This window comes from Anthonomus grandis, chromosome 7 (genome assembly GCF_022605725.1).
Source record: "Anthonomus grandis grandis chromosome 7, icAntGran1.3, whole genome shotgun sequence".
Classification (NCBI taxonomy): domain Eukaryota; kingdom Metazoa; phylum Arthropoda; class Insecta; order Coleoptera; family Curculionidae; genus Anthonomus; species Anthonomus grandis.
In genome coordinates this window covers 21612309-21629037 of record NC_065552.1, presented here as the reverse complement: position 1 = coordinate 21629037, position 16729 = coordinate 21612309, and the positions used below count along the sequence as shown (strand labels likewise).

General features: G+C 33.2%; 1 protein-coding gene across 2 annotated transcripts in view; it reads right to left on the bottom strand.

Annotated features, from left to right (window-relative positions):
• Window positions 1–1445: 1445 nt before the first annotated feature.
• Window positions 1446–16729, bottom strand: part of LOC126738495 (integral membrane protein GPR155) — a 49807-nt gene continuing 34523 nt past the window's right edge. For both annotated transcript variants that reach the window (XM_050443863.1, XM_050443862.1), the window contains 8 exons: window positions 12755–12994; window positions 12493–12701; window positions 12278–12417; window positions 7756–7860; window positions 7545–7698; window positions 2127–2388; window positions 1759–2060; window positions 1446–1703 (listed from right to left, as the gene is read on the bottom strand). In XM_050443863.1, coding sequence (XP_050299820.1) covers window positions 1511–1703; window positions 1759–2060; window positions 2127–2388; window positions 7545–7698; window positions 7756–7860; window positions 12278–12417; window positions 12493–12701; window positions 12755–12994 — 1605 coding nt within the window. In that variant the 3' untranslated portion in view covers window positions 1446–1510. The remainder of the gene's footprint in view (window positions 1704–1758; window positions 2061–2126; window positions 2389–7544; window positions 7699–7755; window positions 7861–12277; window positions 12418–12492; window positions 12702–12754; window positions 12995–16729) is intronic.

Here is a 16729-nt window from a genome sequence, read left to right as displayed (position 1 = left end):
GTACTTCGTACCAATTTTCAGAAAATACCAAACATCCTGCATATGCGGAGACAGAAGATGACCCAAAATGCATTTCCATGTTTTTACTGACTTTATTGGTAGCCTTTCTCCCCGCGGCTCAGATCTCATTAAGTAGCTACGCTCTCCATATTTTAGTTGGACTTTTTCACTGGTTTTATCATCTGTTTGGGCTCTTTCTTGCATAATTATATCATTTGTTAAGAATCTGACTTTATTCCTTTGCTTGCAACTTAGTACTTTATAACCGTCATATAGTTAAGTGCTGGTTTGCTAAAGATCAGCTATCTGATTTACTTTGTATCGAACGATATGACGTTGTGCATATTTTATAATATTCAGGAATAAATTAATTTTCTTTGATGGAAAAGCATTTTTGTTATTTCCTCAATTGTAAAAACATATAATTTGTCCAACTTCAGTTATATATTATATTACATACCGTCCTGTCAGTGCGGTATGTAATGCTCACAGTGCTGTGGAGGCGAAGGAAGAGAGGAATCTAAAGGTGGGGGAAATTTTCGTTATTTATACTTTAATTATAACTGGCGATCTGGTCACTCTATAAATAAATAAAGAATTAAAGTCCATTTTGCGTCCAGTTATATCGTTTATATATTTATATTAGAGAAAACCCCATATCAATTTTCAATCATTAAACATGACGGATCAATTTCCCCCACAAAACATAATTTAGCCTCACAACAACACAACAATTCCTTAGTCGATTTATAAATAATTAGATTTGGGTATTATTTAAATGCATTTGTGCATTTATTTGTAACGCAATTTTTAAGATTGATATGCTATACAAATTTGGATGCCCAGTTGACATAGTTCTGTATTTTTCCTAAGTTTGTGCATTTGTTTTCTAATATAGACAATAATTATGAAATTAATCAATGCTACTCCACTTTATGGTAAATATATTTTAAGCAGTTATCTGAACGGACTGCCAGTTTATTTAAAAAAAAAAATCCGATTATTTCAGTGGAGTGGCCGGATTCGGATGTAAATCAAGCATACAATTTCTTTAACAAAACAATTCAACATATAATACTTTTTAACTAGCATATATGGCTTCGTAAGTGCTATTCGAAAAATAGATGATTTAAAAATTAAGATCTTCACATTCTTAAAAGAGTTATTTTTTTAAAAATCAATAAAAAAAAAAGGTCAAGTTAATATCGAAACTTCTGATGTAAATTGAATAAAAGCATGAAGAGTTAACCATTTTATTCTTACTGAACTAAAATAGCTTTTAGTGCAAACGGAAATATTCATATATGTTAGTATTGTGTCATGTTGCCCATATTGTCATGTTGCCCATTTTACATCTCATTTTTTCGACTTTCCCAGAGGACCACCTATAAACGTAGCATCACAAAAAATGTGTATTTTTTTAACTTTAAGGCCCTATATACCTATACAAATAAAATATAATTTTTATTTTGAGGTCAAAGAGGCCTACACTATGTCTAATAAACCTAAATTACACGAAGGTATATAACAGATTCCTGTCGTAAAAGTGGTACACTCCGTTTATGTGTTTAATTATTTTACCCTCGACTAGATGTCGCCCGTAATTAACTGCCTCGATTCGGTCTCTGGCCAAGCCCACCTTGATCATCCAGTCAATAAACTGAGCGCCAGTAAAGACGTTTCGGTAAGTTTGAAACCGCCATCTACAAGAAAATGAAATCAGTTCAAATAAGAAGTAAAAAGTTGGATGGCTTAAACCTTTTCTCCGATGCAATGGCACTTTTACAGCTCCTTAAATGATGAGTGGCGAACTGATCGCAAACCTGTTTGGTTTCCGGGCTTAACTCATCCCATGCGGGTAAAATCAAGGTGTTTGCCCCGAACCACAATTTTCTCCAAAACTTGAGTATCGGCAACGTAACTTCTTTGACGTCCAGACCGAAGATTATAAGCACTATCAGGCTCTGGCCGAAATTTAAAATGGCATCGAGGAATGACAGTTCCACGTATATTCCAGAGATTTGTTCCAAGACCAAAGTCCAGATCGACAATGAAAGACCCTGAAAAAAAATGTTAAGACATTATAATCTGTCAGAGTATTTTACGCAGTATGTTTTAATACTTACCACGAACATGCTGCAGAGCAGTAAAATAAGAAGTACCGTGTGCCTTAATATTTGCGGATCGTGAGATTCGGGGTCTTCTTCTATAGGTTCGAGGTCGTTATCGATTGGTTGCTGGTACTGACCAACTACCGCACGGCATGATTCTCTGTGGGGTCCTCCGCAGCCATATCTGGTAGAGCAGGTAGACCTCCCTGGATCTACTGCTTCGTTAGTCAGATCTTGAGGAGTAGACTTCTCTTTGGTCTTAATTCTTTTTACAGCACTAAAAATTGTATGTGTATTAAATCAGATACATAAAGTATAATGCAAATAAGTCCTAAACCACATTTACTTAATATCCACTAGATAGAAGCACCTAAATTGTTGCATTTTAAGTTTTAAATATTTTTAAGAACAAGAAGGGTTAAAGCGTCCATTTTGGCACTTATAATTTAAAATACATGCTTAGAACATTGAAAGACTTTGAATGTTCTAAAAATGCATGTGATTTATTTATGACGCCTCTTGAAGATTTAAAGAAAAACTGTGTTTAAAAACTGTTAAATTTAATATGTATTTACTTGTTGTTTTACTTTATTATTGATTGAAACTAATGGATAAACCAGTTGAAAAGGAACTGCAACGTGAGCATAAAGTAAATTTCTGTTTTTTTGGTAAATCGAATATTTTTATATTAGAACTACTCAAGAGTGGGAAAGAACTTCCTGAGCTTATTGATTCTAGTTCTGAATATAATTCTTTCCGCATAAACGAAGTAGAAGTGAAAGTAGTTCAGATTCAGAGAAAGAGCCTCCAGAGCAAAAAGAAAAAAACGCATAAAAATACCAAACGTAGGAAAGAAATTTTTGTCAGTTTATTATTGTTGAAGTGTGCGCAAACGTAAAATTTGACAAATTAAGAAATATACTGTGCATGAACTGGCAGATATGTATTTTATTTATGAAAGAGCGAACAAAAACGGTATTTTGGCTAAACGCTTGTATGCCCAAAAATATCCAAATCGCAGGGTTCTCATCTTCTCACCGGATATTTGCGAGAATTCATCAGCGCCTAAGAGACACAGGTCGATTTGAACCCAGAAAGGAAGACCGTGGCCGTAGTTTGATGGTACGTACACCTGATGTTGAGGACCGTATTTTAGCACATGTAGAGGAAGATACGGCGTTATGTGTAAAGAGAATTGCAGCGCGAGAAAACGTGAGTCGCCATTCTGCCAGGATGACTCTTCATACTCAACTGCTGTATCCGTATCACATCCACAGCTTATCGCGCTATCCCGCTCGAGACATCTTATGTCGTAGGTTATCAAGAAAAATAGTACAAGAATCCCTTTTTTGGCAAATGTTTTATTTACGAATGAAGCTGGGTTTACAAGAAATTGAATTTTCAATTACCATAATACACATCACTGATCCGATAAAAACCCTCATGTTATTGTGGAAAGTCGACATCAAATTCGATTCTCGCTTTTGGAGGAAGTTCTCATAGTACAGAGGTAGATCATGTATTTTATGCGTGATGGTGCAACAGCTCAAGCTCCGCTAGCGGTGAGGAATCTTGGCCAGCAAGATCACCAGATATTAATCCACTAGATTTTGACTTCTAAGGACATTTGAAAACTTTACTCAGTGCCGATTAATACTGAAAAGCAACTATGGCAACGCATTATTGACTGTTCCAATCAAACAACAGGGATATTCTCCACAGGGTACGCAGATCGTGGAGAAAAAGAGCAGATGTCGTTGAAATGAATGGTGATCACTTTGAACATTTACTATAAATGAATTAAGGAATGCATTTAATTAATTCGTTTTTAAAGCAATAAGATGTTTTAAAAATCATAAAATTTTGATTTTTCAATTAATTATTTATAAACTACTTGGTTTCTTTTAAAACGCCATTTGAAACTTTCATAGGATTTTGTTGATTAACCAGTTCCCAACCCATCAGAGCAAACTCTTTACCATCAATTTTCTCAAAAATAACCGCTCTGGGCGATTTGCCACAAGAGAACCTTTTTGTAGAAAAAGTATGTAATTTCCAAAAAATGACCCACGTTACGAAAAAAATAACCTCAAAAAACTTATTCACGAAACAACCCCCTACCCTTGCAAAAACTACCCTTTCCAATTTTTGTAAATAATTTTTCAGTATCACCGTTTGATTTAGGGCCAAAATTTATGGTAGATGATTTTTTTTCGAAATTTTATCTTGTTTTATAAGCCTACCATTTCAAAAAAACCGTTTTTTAAATTCACCCTTTCCGTGCCCCTAACTTTTATATATTATTCCTGAATATGCATTTTCCGACCTATACTTATAGGAACTTTTTACTATTTTTAGGAGTACTATCACCCTCCTAATTTTTTTACATCATTTCAATGACACCCTGTATATTTAAAAATATACACAGCAAAGTGTTAATCATCATAATAGATCCTTTAAGTCACATCCTAAATATTTACTTGGAAAAACGCCATTTTCCTGATCAGTAGAAAGAAGGGAATATTAATTATTCATCTACGGAAAACTGGAAATATAATACAAAACAAAATAAAACCAGAGAGTAGGGTGTATTAATTTTTTGTTACTGAATACTAATCAGAAAGCTTTGGCATCCTGGATTGGATTTTAGAGACAACATTTCAAGTAACTATATGACAGTCATATCTAAAAAACTGTGCAGAGTAACCTCGCACATCATCTTAAGAAGGTTCAAGGGGTGGAATGTATTAAGTTTTTGACTGTGACTTTGTGTTTTATCTTGTTTTGTATTTTATCTACTAAGGCACTTAGAGAATATGGACTATTTTAGTAAAATACTAAAACTGGAAGCCCTACAGAAATTAATGATATTCAATATATTTCCATACTCTCCGTGCTTTTACAAATTTTGAAGATCATGTAAAATCAAATGTTGGAACATTTAAATAATAACAACTTGATATCTGAATATCAATCAGGATTTCGTAATGTTTGTAATTGTCCGCATTATCTCTGATAATATTAATGCTATGGTATTGGACCTTTTGGATTTTACCAAGATTGTTGATATTGATATGCAAACCATAAGTTACTGTTGGCCATATTACAATATATGGGTTTTAATGATTCTGCTATAGTTTTGGTGTTGTCATTAACCTATTGGATGTAAAAAGTAATGCTTAATGGAAATACGTCAAAGGTTCTTGAAGTAACTTCTAATATTGCCCAAGGTAGTATTCTTGGACCTTTGTTTTATATTTTATATTTATCACAACTAATAAAAAAATCTTTACTGCAAATACCATTGCTATATAGATGACACCTGCAAATTAAATTTAAAATTAAATAACGAGACCACAGGTTTCAAAAACTCTGCAAAGAATCTTCGATTTAGAATTGATTATAAGCTAAAGTACGAAGTGCACATAAATCCTAAGTTGTGGATATTCTGAGCTAGAAGAATTTGCTCAGAGAGACATTTTTTAAGCTAGAATATTAAGAAACTGTTATGCGACAGTGTTATCCCGCTTAAATGGCACGATTTACGGAATTTGCCTTGATAATAACGACTCATACAGGATTTAAAAACTTCAAAATTCCTGTTTGACGTTTATATTTGGCATAAGAAGCAGACAGCATACATCTCATAAAATGAAAAAATTTGATTGCTTAAATTAAACAAAGGAGAGTCCTAAATTCCCATTTTTAAGTATAAGTCTCCACCACTCTTATCTCGAAGAGTCACTTACCAGAGGTGCACAATCTCAATATAAGAATTCAAACTCTACTTATTGCACAGTAAAAAAATTATACGAGAGATCTTTTTCATACCTAATTGCGCGTTTTATCACTAAATTTTAAAATCATGAATTTTGCTCTTTTCGAAAAAAACTTTAGGCGAAAAATCAAAATGCTTCTGTTAAACAGTATGTAATATTCAGTGCCCAGGTTATAATAATATTTGTTCGGTATAGAAATAACTATTTCAAGGAAGATATTATCGTTTTATAAGATATTATTGGTCATAATGTTACCAAAACTCTCAAAGATTATGGAAAAAATTGTTAAAACTAGGATTTCTTCTTTTCTGGAAAAACAGAATTTGGCTTTAAGGAAAAGAGAAGTACTAGTGATGCCATTTTTAATCTTTTGGAAAGACTGTACTTGGGTCATAATAGGGGGATAAATGGCTGCGGCAGTGTTTTGCGATTCTAAAGCATTTGACTGTGTGGATTGCGGAATACTGCTGCAGAAACTTTCTTGTTATAGACTTAGAGAATGTGCTTTTAAATGGCTTGAATCATATGTATTAATTAGAAAAAAGTAGTTGTTGATCGCCACGGGGTTTTATGCAAATGATTGATTCTGGGGTTCCACAGGGGTCAGTTCTTAGTCCGTCAGGTCTTATTGCAACTTGTTTACATAAACGACCTAGCTTAAATAGATCCATTACACTGTTTGCTGATGATGCCACTATATTGGGGCTAGGACCAAATAACAATATGTTGGGACAAACAGTTCAGAAAGATATAAGCATTATTAAAAGATGGTGTGATGCAAACAAGCTTACATTGAACATCTGCAAGACAAATTTAATTATGTTTCGAGGAGATAGTGCGGGTCCTTCATTAAATGGGGAACAGATCGTAAATAGAAACTGCACCAAACTTTTAGACATATCTATTGATTCTGCCTTAAAGTTTAATTTCCATATTGCGATGCTAAGAAAGAGGTTGGCCTCTGCATGCCATAAGACTGGTTCGCAATGAACTAGTAACAGTATCTAGTTTTGGGGTTTTGATAGTCTGTATCTCTTGCAGTCGGTTTTTGTTTTGCAGAAGCAGACTGTAAGGTTTTTATGTGAGGCAGGTTTTGAGGCCTTACCACTGTAGGCCACTATTCGGGAACGGATACTAGCATTGACCTGTATTTTTATTTTTTAAAAGTACTCTCACGAAACATTCAATCATCTTTGAGGGGATAAATTATACAATCACTTGCCTCTAGAATATAAGAATATTAGTAATGATGAGAAGCGGTTTAATAAGTTGATTAAGACATGTTTATTATAGGTTGGATGAATTTTATAAGGTCTAGAGACGACTGTGATGAAATACTTATTTTCTTTTATCATGACGGTTAGTATTGTATTGAATATTTTATTGCCAACATCTACGTTTTATGATACTTGCCTACTTTTTTACATTATTTATGGAAACTCATTTAATTGGTAATAGATTCACCGTTAATTTTTATTTGTCTTGGTAAATCGATTTTTTATATCCGTTTTTGAATTGATTTTATCATTTGGACGATTTTAGTTTGTCTATTTTATTGTTCTTCCAACTTTGTAAATGAGGATTTACAATACAGAAAACACTCTCTATACAATAAAGCATTTTTTGAATTTGAATAACTTTGACCAGTTCTTACCTATTAAAGCCTCCAGAACCGACTAAATCTTCAATATCAACCACTGGACTAGTAACTTCTTCAGAACCACCCTCCTTAATAGTCGGTAATCCGTTGCATTTTGATGTTTTGCTACTGTTTTCGCCACTGGAACAACAACTTCCGGTAGCGTCCTCTTAAAAACGATTTTATTTATAAAATATTGGCAGATTTTCCCAGTTCAAAATATTACCATTTATTTGTGGATCAAAATCGGTGGCAATCTCATTTGATAAATCTAAGTATCGGTTGTGTCGTCTTCTGTATCTCTGGTGAAGGATTAAGCAGCCTGCGGTCACTAGAAAAAAATCTTGAGTTGTTTGAGTTGTCGACAAAGTAACATAAAAGCAACATTTAAGTTCACATTCAAGCAAAAAGAACAATCTGAGAAAACGAAAACCTAGTTCATTGTTGCTTGTTTAATTAATAAGAGTGATAGGTTTGAGAAAAGCGAAATTATAACTATTGGTACGGTAGATGTGTTACCGCGATTGTAAATACAAATGAGTACAGGCTACCATCTTTAAGCAAGAATGATTTTTTACTAGATATTAACGATCTATTTTTTACAAAAATAATTAAAAATAGACATTGGAAGAATATCTAAAACGCTCGTGATACATTTGTGCTAAACTATTTGTTAACACCGTTGAAAAACATGTTAATGATGCTACTAATATAAAACAAATAAACTACCTGCGAGTAAGCTGCACAAAATAAAACCATGGATAATAAAGTTATCATGCATAACAGTGTCTAGTCGCTTCATTAAAACAAAGAGACAAAAAACAGAGTTTCATTTCTCCATCTGCGATCAACTTACCGTTATCGATTTAGTACCTCAATAAATTTACCAAAAAATTACTATTACTCTAAAGAACTAGAAAAATATGAAACTGATGAGTTCGGTGTGTCACACGGTAGGGAGTAGGGGCCCAGGTTATTCGTCATATATGTAAATAAATGATGCTAAATTTGTTGACTGCTGTTGAACAAAGAGAAGTAATTTGCTTCATAGATGATACGGCCATACCTAACAAAGGAAGTAATTGGAAAAGTATATGACGGAAAGCAGAAATTGCGGTAAGCATCATTAAGACCTGGTTTAATTTTATTTATTTGACAATAAATACAAGAAAATCCAACTTAAAAATAACAAAAATAAATAAAATATAAATGATAGATATCTTAGAGTTATAATCGACTCATATCCTGACTGGAACTCGCACATACAATATGTATCAACTAAAATTAGAAAACTTTATCATAAATTCTACCAGCTAAGACAGTTCATAAACTATAAATTATTAAAACTAATATAACTAATAAATTTTTAGTAGAATGCACATTTAATTACTGGACTCCAGAAGTGTGGGTAGGAAGAAATAAAACAAATATAGAGCCTTTGATTATGACTCAAAAGTATACATTGAAAATTGTTTTAGGAAAACCTGTTTTACTCTGCCCTAATGTTAACCAAATATATATTTAATCGGTAATAAAATATATGTCAAAAACTCTTGCGTCCTTAAGTTTTTCTACATATATTGTAAATATCAGAGAAAATTATTTCTAAGTGGCAGTTGTTTGAAATTGTTTGAGGTTAAGTACATTATACATTTAGACTGCACGCACAGATTGTATCTATAGTGCGCATTTATGTTTTATATGTAATCCACAATATTGTATCCCATATGTATATTAGTTCAAAACTGATGAGCAAAAAATCACTTTACTAGGTTTAAACCCATTTAATGGTCGTCTCTTTCTTAGGAGGCGGTTTAAGAAAAAAATATTGAACTTTTCTCTTAAAATAATGTATGTTACGCCCATGGAAGGAACCTCAGAAGAAAATGCCATTTCGTACATGAAATTTGACTAGGGCAGTGGTCAACCAACTTATTAGCCAAAGAGCCAAATATAAATATTACAACACTAAAAAAAAAATGGAGCCAAATCTGCTTATTTAGTAAACTTTTATTACACTAAATAAATATTTATGAATGCAAATAATGTGCTTGCATCTCTTTCGAAAGTTTGAGTAACTTAGATTTGTATGTTGTTGTTTTTGATTTTAAGCATGATTATAAGTTCTAATCAATAAATTGTTAGTTAACTCTTAATAATGATCATGCTTGAAAAAGATTTTTCGGATAAATATGTAGAACTGATAAGGGAAAGAACAGTCAGGCATACTATTCCAAGCGTTAAATAGGATGATGACTTGACTGTCCACTCAACTTTAAATTCAAAATATTTGGATGCCTATACAAATATTCCAAATATATTTTTTTCTAAAGCTACCAATACAAGATTATTATCATTTTAAATTTGATTAAAAAAACCTTAAAAAAAAATACTAAACTGCATTAAAACAAAAAAATTATTTTTTTCCATCATCAGAATACAAAAAAATTTAATATGACCAAAAATAAATGAAAGCTTCCAATATTTGGACAAATAGAAGTTATCGAAAACTCGAGTTATCGATTACAAATTTTGTACCGGACCCACAAACATACGTAGCAGGTGTAATAAAATCATATAAAAATACCTGTAACATGTGCAGCTAAATTGAAAAATACAACTTTTTAATAAAACAGGATAATGGCAGACACAGTAGATAAGACAAAACTGTTCACACTGCAACTGCTGATCTGTGATGCCAAGTTGTTCCTTCACTACTTTAGAAAAAGTATATGCGCGCATTCTTGTGATACCTTTGTTTCTGGATTAGGGCATAATAGGCGTCTCTAGCAATCCTGGCACCCAATTCACAAGCTTTCACCCTCACAGCATAGCAACCATGAGCCACGTTTGCTGTCTCGAAGATATGCGTCAAAAACTTTAATGTTAAAAGAGAAATGAAGAGAGGTGAATTGTTTTGTTGAAACCTCTCAATCTCAAGGGGTCCTGTGGCGACAGACAACTGACAAAGATTGGGATATTGGTCTTTGAAAGTGTAAGCAAGTTAGTCCAATTTCCAAAAATATTCAGATCCGAGCCGATAGTTGATGTAGATCTTCCTTCGATACGCTGTTCCACAATCAGCAAATAAAATAATAATTTTCCAGAGATCTTCAAATTTGGAAGGTTATTTACAAAAATTAAAAACAATAATAATCCCAAGACAAAACCTTGAGGCACACGTACGATGATAGGTTCAACTTTTAAAATATTATTTTGTAATACTCTTGGCTGTGATCTATCAGAGAGCTAGCAAGTAAACTCAAGGCAACACCACGGAATTCATAAAAATCCAACTTCCACAACAGAATTCCGTGATCAACACAATCAAAACTCTTAGTAAAATCGCAAAATACTGCTGCAGTACATACATACGGCTGTAATACATTACTCTCGTTAAGACTTAGATACAATTGTCTTAAAAATGAAAAAAATTACATCGTTTGTAATTACATCGTTTTTGAAGTCAAGTTGTGATGTTGATAAAACCTGATTTCTCTTCAAAAAATCCAGCATCCGACCCTTGAGAAGTTTCTCGATAATTTTTGATATTGATTATAAGAAAGAAATTGATCGATAGGAGAAACAAGACTCAATATCACCGTTCTTTCAAAGAGGACAACCTTAGCCAATGTAAGACTACTAAGAAATACACCCGAAATAAAACTGTGATTTACGGTTTAAGAAAAAACAGCGAATGCAGTTTCAAGATGTGCTTGCGGAATATTAATGGAATTTTTATTTTGAATTTTTTGATATTGTTATTTCCCTTGTATCAATAGGAAAAAAAAATGTGAAATTGAGTTATCCATAAAATTAACCGGTCAGCAGTGCCTGAAGTTGATAACATACAGTTTCTTACATTAGCGGAAAAAGAGGTGTAAAAATTATTAAATGAATAAGCCTTTAAATTTTTAGATGGACAAGATCTATTACTACCTGTTAAATCCCTTGCAACACACCCAATCTCACGCTCTTTATTTTTAGCGCCATTCACTCTTTGAAATATTTCCTCTTGGTAAACTTAATGGTTTTTCTGTACACATATCTATAGTTTTATGAATGCGAAGATGACAAGATCTCCCGAAACTAAACGTTAATATTTTAACAACCTATACTATGACTCAAAATAAGCTTAAAATTTTATATAAAGTAGAAACTGAAACGTCTACGTTTTTAAGATACAAGGTGTTAAAGATAGAAGGTGTTAAAGAAGAAAAAAGTTTTTTGGAAATATTTTCGAAACACATAAAGATTTTGAAATAAAATTTGGTACAGTTCCTAAACTTTTTTATGCTCTAAATTTATTGTTTGTCGATTTTTCGTAATTTGGGCTACAGAATTTGAAAATCTAAAGTTTTTAAAGTAAATAATGTTTGCTTGTCGCACCTCACTAGAATTCATCGTTTTCGATAAAAATGCTTTTGAAAATGTCATTACAAGTTAATTTTTTTATTTTAACATTTATAAGTCGAGATACTTACAGGTGGCCTTGGAATCCAATAACGTGTTAAATAATCAATAAATCTAAAAAATGTGTACATTATGCTTCCGTCACACGCATATGCAAATTAAAAGTTAAGATTAAGTCTTCAAGGCAACTTGTGTTGGTATCATTTGTCTTTAAAAAATTAATATTTTGAACGTATTGTAATTTAATGTTTAAATATTAGAGAGTTTTCATCGAATATAATTTAATTTTACGTATGAATTTAAATTAAACGATAATTTTTGTATAACTTACTTACCAATAAAACATAAAACTAGAAGCGATACAGCCACGATCGCTTGTGAAACCCCGTAGGCAAAATTTGGATTTCGCTTTTCAAATGGCAAAGTTGACGACTTGTCGAATATTAGAAGGGCTGCACATAATAAAACGGGTAAGCTACAAACAATCTTACATTATTTTTGAAAACAGAAAAGAAAAACTTATGAACGAAATATAAGTTTTCTTACTTACCCCCATCCAAAGCCAAAGAAAAGTGGCTGCAACTTCAAAGCAAAACACAAACTCCTGCACTGCAAAAACAGCAACGTTATCGCTAAAATGGCCGTCCAAATACGTGAACTGTACACCCCGATAGTGAATAAAGAAAACTGCAAATAGCTACGGCTCTCCTGGTCTTGTTTTAAGACATTCCAAAGAATCGCACCCAAACAACTGATAAACTAAAAAGTAACAACTTAATTTATCATCAAAAACAATATATCATTAAACTTACGTGAGAAACAACCAAACAGGCCGTAATTTTATGCGGAATCTTCGTGATCTTTTTGGTAAGAGTGAATATACCCAAAATCCATATGCAAGCGATCACCCCGACCACACTTACATCCAGCGTAAATTGGTCCAACTCCTTGATGTATTGAGAGGGATCGCAATTTGTGATCGTGATCATTTTTGCCGATATGAACATTAAGGGGGCACTTAAGAACGTACAAGCTACCATAGCATTAGCAATCTAAAAATAAAAACTAATTTGTCGTTGAAGTTGCAGAAAATGATATACAAGGTGGTAAAGTTCAAGGTAATTCTTCACTAGAATTACTTTATTAAAGTTTGATTTAACTTTTCTAATTTGTCCGTGAAAAGCAGGTTGTTTCCCTTAACCTTTTTTCAATAAATCACTTATGATCCCGTCGATTCTGCAGGCACAAATTGAATTTTAAAATTTAATCTTGGAGTATTCATTGCTAGGTTAAGTATGTTGTGAGTGGAGCACCTTGTGTCCCTCCACTGCGACCCTAGGTCTATTGTGGCTAACTTCTAAGTGTTTACTTCCCCAATGAAATCCGCCCTTTTTAAGAGTTCGATAATTTGACTTTAAGAGAAGCATTCTTAAAGTATTCAGTCTTAAGTAAGGAATTGCCGAAGATGACCTGCCTGATTCTCTCTATAGTGCCGGACCTTTCTCCCAGTAGCGCTTTGCTTTGTTGTGCACCAGTTTTGAGATTTTGAGTTTTGCCGTATTGTAGGCAATGCCTAATGATGGTTCTGGATCTATCAGGTTGAATTATGTTCCTTTTTTGGCTAGCTTGTCAGCCATCTCATTTCCTGTAAGCCCAGCATGTCCCGGAATCTATGTTAGGGTAATTTTGTTCCCTTACCCATGCAGTATGAGCTCGTTTTTGCAGATCCATATTGCTCTAGATGTGCACTGTGCAGGTAGAGGATTCTAGCTGTTTTAGAGCCGCCAGACTGTCGCTGTAAATTTCGATGGTTCTGTTTTCAAGTTGCATGTGGTTAACCAATCTTGCACAGATTTCAATGGCATGTACTGTCGCCTGAAAAATTGATGAATGTTTCCCAAGGCAGATAGATCTTTTTGTCCTTGGGTTAGTGTGGTATATTCCAGTTCCTATACTCCAAAATTGGTTTTGGAGCCGTCTGAATATACTCGGATGTTGGCTTTATCTAGTTCCATCCGTTTCTGATCCCAGTCCGCTCAGTCTGGTATGTTGACCGAGTATGAACTCGTGTTTAGTGTTTTTCTTGGCATTAGGTCTGATGGCATACCAAGTGTGCTGTGATTGCACCTTCTCAGCCAGTTCGGTTGATTCCATCCAGACTTTGTTTGCTGAGATGCCATTTATGACATAGTGCAGCCTGTAAGTAATTCTTATGGCTTTCCCCTGCAAGTATATGGCAGAGGTGTCAGTTCAAGTAGTTCTTCCATAGCGGCTGTCGGGGCTGTTCTGATCGCCCCACCACACCACAGAGCCGTAGGATATCGTAGATCTGATGACCTGTGTGTATAACTACTGCATCTGTTTTGGGTTCATTCCTCAGGTCTTGCCGCATATCCTGCGACAGTTGCATAGGGACAGTTTTGATTTCTTGATTGTTTTGTCAAGATGCGAGTTCTAATTAGGCGTCCTATCTAAGGTTATCCCAAGATATTTCGCTTCCCTTGCAAATTGGAATGGTTTCACTGCTAAGGATTGGCGGTCTCAGTTCACCTATATTCCTTTTTCTGGTGAATAGCACTATTACAATTTTATGCGGCTTAATGGACATTTCCTCTCTCTCGCACCATTTTTATAATGATGTTCAACACTTATGAATGAACACTGTTATAGAAATAATAAAGTTTGTTTTAGTCATTTTTTCTTGGCTTTTATTTTAAAGGACTTAATATATCTATTTTTTAATTAATTTAAATTAAAAAATACTGAGTTTAGTATGTACATATATTAAGTTTTAGTATGCTTTAATGGGCTGAGCACTACATGCGCGCTTTTTAGTTTGTTTGTTATCGGTTTCCTTAATATTTATAAATATTGTTATGTAAGAAAAAAATTGTCATTTTATATGTATGCAATGTTAATGTGGAAATAAAAGTTTTTTGGATTTGAATTTTGAATAAATCAGGACAATGAAGAATATACGTCAATTTCTAGAAAAATTGGTTAATTATAGAGTGAAATTACACGTTCAGGGTATCCCAATTAGGTTTTCGTCAAGGGGTTGTAACCACTTCTTATAAGATTTTTGCTTTTAATAAAAATTGACTGATGTTGAAAGTCTTTAATAGAGTGGCACATACGATAACGGCAGCTTATCAGTCTGGAGAACATTAATTGGTGGTGGGTTGGCATGAATTATTTTAGAGTTGCTTAGCTTTAAAATGGGCTTGTTGCCGACTTTTTTTTTTCGCAATTTTTTTCATAGAATTCAATAACACTTAACATCCTAAATAAACTGTAAAAATTTCAGCTTTCTATGTATATCCAATCTTTAGATATTCGACGTTAAATATTGAATATCCGTAAAAGCCGCTCCCTCCATTTTTGACGTCACGCCGCAGCAGCTCTCTGCGGGCGGCCGACCCCAAACGCATTTGAGTCGGACATTTCAGTGTTTTTGATGTTATTATTTGTTATTATCTAGTTCGCCGCTATAAAAAAGGGTCTATTTTGTTTGATGCCTGAATGTAATAAAACACTATTATTATTAGTTAAACTATTGTTTTGATTAGTGGAGTTTTGTGCAATGTTTTCAGTCTAAAGAGGCTTCATAAAGGCAGATTCTGGGAATTTGCCAGAAGTAGATATGTTCATGGTGCTGGATTATTTTAATAAAAATAACGACTTTATAAGTTCAGAAATGCGTGGAATAAAATTGATAAGGTAAGTAGTCAAGTTATAGGTATAATATACCACTATAGTAATAGGTAAAAATAATAGAGTAAAGAGTGATAGGTACCGGGCGTCTCATTTGAGGTAAAATAACAAAATAACTTGGAAAGTTTGGCGCTGGCGACTATACTGCGCTTTTTTCACATAAATACTAGTATTAATGTGAAAAAAGAGTGGGTTGCTCGATATATGAAAAAAAAAATGGCACAAAGCGCCCCACGCTTTTTTCACCTTAATACTAGTATTTTCCGTTTATTATTGTTTTCAGCTTATATTAAAAATTATTTTTTACTTTTTAGTTTGATATGCTCTAAAAGCGTGTTTTTTTAAACTATATTTATTTATTGTTATTATTATAATTATTTCTTTTTGGATAATTTATTAGATTGCTATCTACGTATTTAAAATAATTTATTTTGTAATAAGTGTATTGGGTTAGGTAGATTAGCTTTTGCTATACTTCGCCTATGTACATTTTTGGTACTAATAAAGAAAATAATATTTATTTATTTATTTATTTAAAATAAATCTTCCGATTTGATAGGAAAACCATTAATTTCAGGTCTGGTAGAAAAGACTATGGTGATAATGCCATTGGATATGTACAAGTCAAACAGCAAGGAGTACTTTGTGAACTAAAAGCTAAAATTACGCCAGAACATAAAATAAAGTCAAAAAATTACGACGTGTTCTGTGTTATTAACACTAATGAAAAAGAAGTAGTGGAAGCAAAATGTCAGGGCTGTGCAGCGTCAGAAGGAGGATGTAAACATGAAGTAGCATTTTTGATGTGGTTGCATCGACATAGTGAAGAACCTTCTCCAACAGAAAAAGTATGTTATTGGAAAAAGTCAAAGTTATCATCTGCTCCAATAACAAAAAAATTTATTTCATCATCTGATTTTGGAAAAGAAATTAAAGCGGTGTATAATGATTCGGTACTACAAGAATATATATATACAGCTAAAAGGCAGAAAATTGAAAATACCTTAATGCGATATGAAAACATTGATAAATATTCGGATCTTTCAATCCATAGCTTAGCAATTTCATACAAA